The 8,901-nt window shown below is 42.6% G+C and overlaps 1 protein-coding gene across 1 annotated transcript; it reads right to left on the reverse strand.

Annotated features, from left to right (window-relative positions):
* Positions 1-1,575: 1,575 nt before the first annotated feature.
* LOC119903984 (indian hedgehog B protein-like) lies at positions 1,576-7,649 on the reverse strand. Its single transcript, XM_038720327.1, has 4 exons — positions 6,782-7,649; positions 5,727-5,884; positions 5,328-5,431; positions 1,576-3,271 (listed from the first exon to the last, which is right to left on the reverse strand). The coding sequence occupies exons 1-4, from the start codon at positions 7,085-7,087 to the stop codon at positions 2,526-2,528; spliced, it is 1,314 nt and encodes a 437-aa protein (XP_038576255.1). The 5' UTR covers positions 7,088-7,649; the 3' UTR covers positions 1,576-2,525.
* Positions 7,650-8,901: the final 1,252 nt, after the last annotated feature.

The following is an 8,901-nucleotide window of genomic DNA, read 5'->3' on the forward strand; positions in this document are numbered from 1 at the left end:
CCTGTGCTCTTCACAGATGAAAGCAGGTTCACACTGAGCACATGTGACAGACGTGACAGAGTCTGGAGTCCCCGTGGAGAACATTCTGCTGGCTGCAACATCCTCCAGCATGACCGGTTTGGCGGTGGGTCAGTAATGTTGTGGGGTGGCATTTCTTTGGGGGGCCGCACAGCCCTCCATGTGCTCGCCAGAGGTAGCCTGACTGCCATTAGGTACCGAGATGAGATCCTCAGACCCCTTGTGAGACCATATGCTGGTGCGGTTGGCCCTGGGTTCCTCCTAATGCAAGACAGTGCTAGACCTCATGTGGCTGGAGTGTGTCAGCAGTTCCTGCAAGAGGAAGGCATTGATGTTATGGACTGGCCCCAGTTCCCCAGACCTGAATCCAACTGAGCACATCTGGGACATCATGTCTCGCTCCATCCACCAACGCCACGTTGCACCACAGACTGCCCAGGAGTTGGCGGATACTTTAGTCCAGGTCTGGGAGGAGATCCCTCAGGAGACCATCCGCCACCTCATCAGGAGCATGCCCAGGCGTTGTAGGGAGGTCATACAGGCACGTGGAGGCAACACACACAAGTTGGATTGGCCTGTCGTGTGGTTTTCCACTTTGATTTTGAGTGAGACTCCAAATCCAGACCTCCATGGGTTGATAAATTTGATTTCCATTGATAATTTTTGTGTGATTTTGTTGTCAGCACATTCAACTATGTAAAGAAAGGAGTATTTAATGAGATGATTTCATTCATTCAGATCTAGGATATGTTATTTTAGTGTTCCCTTTATTTTTTGAGCAGTGTATAATGTAGACATGATCTTTTTTTAAATTGTTGCCACCAAATAAAGCACAGAGTCGTTTTGGTTTAAAAATAACAACTTTATGTTTCAAATACAAAGTGTATGCACAGAGTTGCTGAAAATAATAATAGTTTACATTATTTTCTAAAAATAGATCTTTAAATAGTTTCTCCAACAATAGCTTAATATACATATGTGACAAATATTTTACCATTCATGTAGAATAACGCCTTGGAGTTCAACTGGACGGACACTAATATGAACTACATGTTTATCCATATTTATTCAGCCACCTGTCATATCTGCTTCCCATAGTGTTAAAAACTAAAATGTTTCCCAATCTAATCTTAAGTCTTAACATGATAGATGGGATACAAAAAAAAAGACCATGCATAGAGAGCTATCAGGTAAATTACTGTTCAATATTAAAGAGATTTACTATCTGTTATTTAATATGATGCATAGCTGTTGTTTAATACAGTAGTTGAATACAGCCTGAGTGTTGTGTATGCCTTAACTAGAACAACTGACCTGAAAATTGAAATTGGAAATTAAAAACATTAAAAACATGTCACAAAATTACACCTTTTAAATAACTGATGAAAAAAGAAGCTGTATAAATGAATTATATGAATCAGTTTGAGACAATCAAGTTGAGTGAAATCAGAAAACAGACTGACAGCGTGGCCATTATAACCACATGCGTCTATCCTGCATCAGTACTTCACAAATGTTGTAAAGTTGAAGTATACACAAAGCAACACAATTAACGTGTTCTCATAACCATTCTCTTGCCATTCAATAGTTTTCCATTGAAGCCCTTTCCAGATGTGAAGCTGTAATGCAACACTAGCAAAGTGCTACACTGCATTCAGTAAATATGCAGAACATCATCCCCCATTTTCCAGTTAAATATTATTTTGTAAATTAATTCTTATGTACAGAATAGGCTCTATCAAAACAGTAAAGTATCAGTTGAATTTACTGCAGTGGTGATTCTGACAGTCAACAGCAAACAGTTGTATTTTTTCCTTAATCTTACTTCACTGTATATACCTAATATATTCATAGAGTTTCAAATCACTCCTTGTTCAGTAACAAGTTTTCTGTCTTTTCTTCTTCCTTGTCAAATATTTCCTTTGTGAGTTCACCTTAATCATTTCTCTGAAGGCGGTCACAAAAGGTATCCTCATATGTTTATATTTCTTATATCAGTAAGCCTCAGCATGTTCTCAAGATGCACAAATGTTGACAGATTACAGTAAATACAGTACAAAGTAATAAAGATGAAACCTGATTCTCTTACTTGACTACCTACTTGTTTTAATGAAAGCTATCATTTCGAATCACAGTCCCTGTTTTTTAGTGATACAGGTTGAAGAAAATAACTTGAAATTTAACTGATTAATCCCTTACAGAACTGTCTTTGCGTGTGTTTTGTGTTACCCCTCAGTCTTCTCCATCCTCTAAATCTCCTGGAATTAATGAAACTAAAATTGCCAAAAGTATAAAATACGTTTAGTCTCCCCTCTTTGTCGTTCATACAATTTTTGCTACAAATAAAGAGTTTGTTGAGGTACAGCAAATACAGGCAAGTAGAGTTGGAAAAACACATTTCCACCATAAAATCAATCGTCTTTGGTGGACCCTCAATCTGTGCTTTGGTGCTCCTGAATACAATAGAGTGAATGAAGTCATCAGTGTGAGACATGTCTCTGGGTCTCCTATCTGTGTCCTTGCTCAATCCCCCAGGGGTGGAAGTGTCCAGGATCCAGCAGAGTTTGCCCCAGCCTCTGTAGAAGCCAAGGGTACCAGTGCAGGCCGTCAGTCTGCGGTTCTGAAGGTCCCATCAGGCTGTAGAAGAATCTCAATGGGGCCAGGACCCAGTGGGCCAAATAGTGATTGTCCACAGCAGCATAGCAGGACGCCAGCACGCCGTTCACCACTACCGACCCATGCTGGGTTAGTGGGGCATACAACCCGGTGCTCCTCTGTTCTTCTACAAAGTTCACGACTGAAAGTGTTGCCTGTGACCCCACTTTCCCTTGTGATGTGAGTATGCACTGTCCTGGCCGGACCTCACTGGCAAACACTGTCCTCAGACCTGCTACCCATCCAGGTCTGCCCTCCCGTGTACAGCCCAAAAGTGGCTCTTCAGCTGTCTCTTCCCACTTTGGGTCCCTCAGCCCACCAGTGCAGTCTGTGACAAAAATCAAGTGAGCGGCTGTGAGAGTAATATTTAGTCCTGTGTTGGTGCCAATGATGTAGAAGATCTTTGTGACATTGGGCTGGCGGTCCACAAAGGATAAGACTGGGCTGTAGAGAAGGGGGCCAAGACCATCTGCTGTTGAGGAAGCCAAGACACGGTCACCAGGGTGAAGGTCACGCATCTGTTTAGTAGCCCCACCCTTGAGAATAACCTGAGCATTGCCAGGGAAACAACCACCGGTTTTGGCTGCCACTGAATGTTCTGGAGAGATGAAAGAAAGAGAAATAATATTATTTGATTTGACTTAATTTGGTCCTGTTTTAATGTATTGCCTTGTTTTCTGGTGAAGATGCAAGGATGAGGAGTCAAAACACAAAGAATAATACACTCTGAATTTCTCTCAAGAGTGGAGCCCAGCAGCACTTGGTCTACTACAGTGGCTGAATCCGCACGTTATGCTAGGTCACTGAGTGATCTATAAAACAGAAGAGACTTTGACACTGACTGAAGGACAACTTTATCTCAGAGGATCAGTGGCGGATTGTTAACTTTTGTATTTATTATGTCTCATGTTCAAACTGTCAGATTCTATCTCTCTCCTTATTCTTACAACTCAGTCATACACACACAAACATACTTCACAGAAACACTGTTTTTACCAGCAGATTATCATTTCTAACCCCATCCACAATTGATGATTTGATTTTACAAACGATATTACTGATTTCTGAGTGACTTCAAGTAACTCTTTACACAGGTTGGGGTGGCCCTCATTCCGCAATACATAGGTCTATAAATCTGGCTTAAAATTGTACATAATAGTGTTTCCAAAAGGAGTAGTGCCTTTTCTGAGGCCCCTTAAAATGCTTGGTGGGGTCACATGAATGTGTTTTATGTTGTTAAACAAGACAGCTTGCCCCTTCACTTTGATACGGCAATATGGCATCAGTATGATACACGTACATACATAACACATTTAACATTATTAAAAAAGCATGTAGATTTCTGTTCATTTGGGCATTTGATCTTGTTGGAGTATTTCTGAATAAGGTGGCCCTTTAAGACGCAGTGAGACGAGGTGGCAAGAAGAAGTAGTCAGCAAGAGCTAATGGATAACCAGCTGATTGTATCACCACAGTCAGAGCACGGCCTGGGGTCAGAGAGACAGGAAAGTACACAGACTGAGACCTGGGTCTAGATATTGTTTGGATTACAGCAGAGTTTGTGTTTTAAACAGAGTCACATGCCCACTCTCAAAGGTGCCACTAAAGGAAAGAGCATTGGTACATTATAATGAGCTCGATTCTTAACAATGAATATTTTGGAAAAGAGCTAGTGGAATTATCTCAAAGAAACTGGGAAACAATCTGGAAGGAGCAATAACAGGCAAGAATAGAATAGAAATAAGAAATACAAAAGTATAAATGTGTGTTTGGGTATGTGGGAGGGTTGTCTTAAAGCAGTCTTAAGGCAGACAAATATTTGTCCAAGGTGTGTGTGTCTGTGAGCCTGAGGGCTGCAGAAAAGGAGGGCTGTGACCAGGAGGTGATAAGACTTAGATAAGAGATCTGAGAGAAACCTACTGAAGGAAAAGCAACAGCAAAACAAAGAGAGAGTTAATCATCTCACAGCCTACTAACCTCAATGAACTGCTAGAATGTAGTTTGGCATCAAATAACTGGTAGTACCAGACATGGGTAAATGGATTTCTAAAATGTCTCAAAAGTTAGAATAGCTTGAGGTGCAATGCAATCACATGTTGTTTGCATAAGGACTGTATCTGATTTATTTCAGAAAGTGTGTGTTGGAATCATGTAACTTAATATTAACAATGACATTTTAAAGAATTAAACAGCCAATCAGAGAAATGCAGAAAGTATGTCAAATGTCACTTTAAATGTACATTAGATATTTATATATGCATTATTATAATTTTTTTGGCGAGGGAGAAATGTCCTACTCAATATTGGTTATTCCACTGTTCCACCACATAATATAGCATAGAATACATCCATGTCAGAAATGTCAGTTTTACACTGCCTCTATCTGCATATTCTAAAGCCTAACATTGCACAATCACAAAAGAATTATCACTTAATGAATACAGCAAAGAGCACAGGTGCACACCCTGCTTTGATTGGCTCCCAATAGGCCATACACACAAACACATGCACAGACTGATGATAGTGGCACTGGTAAACCATTAGTGAATCACCAACAAAAGGTCTAGCATCAACCTCATTAGGGATCATAAAAAGCTGCCCACAAACACAGAAACATACAAACACACACACTGCAGCTCATATCCATCTCTTACCTGACTTGACGCTACAGTGAATGTGGGCTTTGGACTCGTAGTAGACCCAGTCAAATCCGGCTTCTACAGCCAGACGGGCCAACATGGCATACTTATTTCTGTCTCTATGAAAAGGAATGAAAAGATGTTGTTTACTCCAAATGTGATTCAATTCAAGCTTGACTGACACTGCATGTTTTTCCCAGACATGCACAGAAGACCTTTTCCACTGACACACATTGGAACAATTAACTACACAACAACATAGCTACAAGGAGGACAGTCACAAGAACACAAGTCCATTAGTTGGTGTCAGTTGACTGACTGAGTGACTTGTTGACTGTCTTAACTGACACACTGTTTAAATGTTGCCTGGCCATTGTGTGTCCTATCTCATAATGTGTTCTATGGCATGCCTACCTGTCTGAAGTGGTGATGTCGACAGCACGTCCCTCATAGTGCAGCGAGTCCTCTGAATGATGACCATCCTCATCCCAGCCCTCCGTCACTCTCAGCTTTACGCCCGGCCACATGTTCATCACAGAGATGGCCAGAGAGTTTAACTTGTCTTTACAACGCTAAGAGAGGTACATGGAGGGGAGAGGAAGGCAGGCTGTTACAAACAAACAATACAAATGCAAAAAAATGTTGTCCTAATAATGCTGGGGGGAAAGCTGGAGGTGGAGAAAGATCAAGAAGAAGAAGAGTTGGATGTGACGAGTCTAAGGGATGGTTACAAGCATGTAATCAAACAAAGTTCAAAGAAAAAGAGACATATCCAATGTGGACAGCATGTCTGCATGTATGTGTGTGTGCTAGATCAATGTATTTGTATTTTACAAACAAGTCTAGACAGATTTGGGCCTGTGCATAAAGGAGCCACTGCTCTAGTTGTTCCAATTACATATGGTTGTCTTGTCCTGGGCCAAATAAACATTTAGATGTGATATTAAATTAAAAGTAAGACTAATTTATCGGTTGGTTAAATGTATCCTGCATAGACTTTGGTTTGACAAGAGGGGTTTTACGCACTTCCATATGTCCAGCCTAATGGATAGGCTAATTATAGGCATTGCCAATGACAGAGAGAAAGGCTTATTTTTTTGAGTAAAAGCAATACTTCAAGGAAATCACATCAGCTAAGTATGTCAGGTAGCAAAATCCAGAGGTGAAATGAAGGGCCAGGGAGAGTCAATGAAAGCAATCATTTTGGTAACTGATAACAAACATTCAGCAGACAATTTGGATGAAACTGTGTGGCTAGTCTGGGATTTTTCAGGTCAGTCAGCTACATGGAATAGGTCTGCTGCAGCTCAGGATTAACCAAATAAGATATTGTTAATGCAGATTTTATCACTATATCCAATGGACAGTTATTCCACGTATATCAAACAATGGCACTCAAGGGCAATGGTCCATCTTTGCGCATCTGAGCAACATGTTTTACATCCATCCTGTTCTTCTCCTCTCCTTACCTGGGTCATGAGCCTGTCGGCGCCCGTGTCCTCCTCATCTTTGAAGATAATATCTGTGTTGTAATTCGGTGTCAGTTCTTTAAAGCGCTCGGAGTTGCGCGTTATTTTGCCCTCGGGTCTCCCGCTGGCTCCCAGGGTCTTCTCGGCGACGTTGGGGCTGAATTGCTTGTAAGCAAGCGGGATGAGTTTCTTCGGGAGCCGCCTCTTGCCGTACCCCCTCCCCGGCCCACAGCCCTCCGAGGCAGGTGCGAGGAGGAGGACCAAGGCACACAGAGAGGCGGTGAGAAGGAGGAAGGAGATCCGCATCGCCCCGAGAGGAGGGAGGATCTCCCGGGGGAGAGAGCTGTCTTCAGTACCTCCCCGGTTCAGTTCCCGACTCCATCGTCCGAGACAGTCGCAACATCACGTCCGAAAATCTCGGATAAAAGAAGCTCAGCACCTCGCCTGCACCAGGCACCATGAGGACACCAAAAAGTTTTAAGCTGCTCCCAAAAGAAATTGAGGCAAAATGAGAAACTTCGCTCCCTCCGCCTTACAGAATCAACAGTAAGTGTGCAGGCAGTGCAAGTCCGTGTATTTAAACAAACAGGTTCAAAGTCGATTTGGCGGGTGAGAGAGTGGTTACTAATATCCAACTTTGCAGTGTTGTGGTTTCTCTCCCTCTCTTTCTTTTGCGCTGGGAAACTGTCACAATATCAGCCACTTTCGCCCGCTGTTTGGTTGGTGCCCTCTGCGTTGAAAGCGTTTCCTCTCCATATGCGGCCGGCGTGCAACAAGCTACAGCTTTCCAGTTGAATTGAAGGGATTTGAGTGATCCAAAACGATCTGTTGCCACTTCAGACCGCACCCTGCCAGTCCTGCTCTCCTCTCTCCTCTCCCTCTCTCCCTACACTGCCACCCACCCCGCCCCTCCCGGGCACATGGGCGCACTGGAGAGTCCTGTCCACACTCTGCTGACAGGCAGGCAGGCAGGCAAGCGGCAAACATAAGCTTTGCTGCTACTTCGAATTCGAATTCCCGGTTGTTGGCTTTGTCTGTTTGTGCCCTTTTTGTTGCAGCCACTATAGTTATTTTGCCCTGGCTGCATTCCAAGATCAAATAAGATCAAGGGTCATTAGTTGACCTTCTGGCTAGTTTTTGGTTAAATGACTGGGTAATGGGTTAATTTACTATGTGAGACAGACTGCTTTCCTGGATGGTTGGTGGATGGACTGACTGACTGACGGTCAGTCAACAGTTTGTTTGACTTGCTGACTGACTAAATCTATGATTGGCTAGCTGCCTGCTTGGCTGCTGACTTACAGCAGTGCCAATTAGTCTAGGTAACTGTAATTAATGTAGGAGATTAATAGCTTTATGCAATTTTCTTAAAATGAATCTTTAATTTAATAACTTTGAACTGTCTGGATGCTACTGCTGGCTGCTTAGGCTGACACACACACACACACACACACACACACACACACACACACACACAAAGCCAATGCGTCACTATCTTTATGGGGACCTGTCATTGACATAATGCGTTCCCTAGGCAAGGCAAGGCAAGGCAAGTTTATTTGTACAGCACATTTTAACAACAAGGTAATTCAAAGTGCTTTACATAAAAAAAGGATAGACCCTAGACCCTTACCCCAACCTTAACCATCACAACTACATGCCTAACCGTAACCCTGACCTTAACTTAATTCTAATCAGAACCCTGAAACCAAGTCTTGACCCTCAAAAGCCCTTTAAACTTGTTGAGTCCGACATTTTGGTCCCCACAAAGCTGTTAGACCCCACAAGTACAGTGGAATCCCAGTTTTTGGACCCCACAAATATAGTAAAACAAGCCCACACATGCGCCTACACACATGTACACACGTGTGCGCACACACGCACATACACACACACACTCACACACACAGTTTAACACCAGTAAACCCAATCCTTCCAAATTAGATCTTCAAATATTTGCCAGCAGAAAATCAGTGGTCTCCCCCCTGTTTTTCAGGGCAGGATCCTTTGAATGAACTGAACTGTACAAGGCTGAGGGTTTCCACAATTTATGTTTTATTATTTGTGAGTGTAAACACCATAAAGTATTTTTGCAGCACCACCGCTTTTCATGTCTCTTG

The sequence above is a fragment of the Micropterus salmoides genome, unplaced genomic scaffold (genome assembly GCF_014851395.1).
Source record: "Micropterus salmoides isolate LMB-PRFRI ecotype aquatic unplaced genomic scaffold, ASM1485139v1 Ms_hic_scaffold_15, whole genome shotgun sequence".
NCBI lineage: Eukaryota > Metazoa > Chordata > Actinopteri > Centrarchiformes > Centrarchidae > Micropterus > Micropterus salmoides.

Excerpts from the sequence above, each read along its gene's own strand:
- LOC119903984 (XM_038720327.1), bottom strand. The coding sequence starts at position 7,087 with ATGCGGATCTCCTTCCTCCTTCTCACCGCCTCTCTGTGTGCCTTGGTC. Across the intron at positions 5,885-6,781 it reads CCGACAGGCTCATGACCCAG|CGTTGTAAAGACAAGTTAAA; the intron begins GTAAGGAGAGGA and ends TACCTCTCTTAG. Across the intron at positions 3,272-5,327 it reads TCACTGTAGCGTCAAGTCAG|AACATTCAGTGGCAGCCAAA; the intron begins GTAAGAGATGGA and ends TCATCTCTCCAG.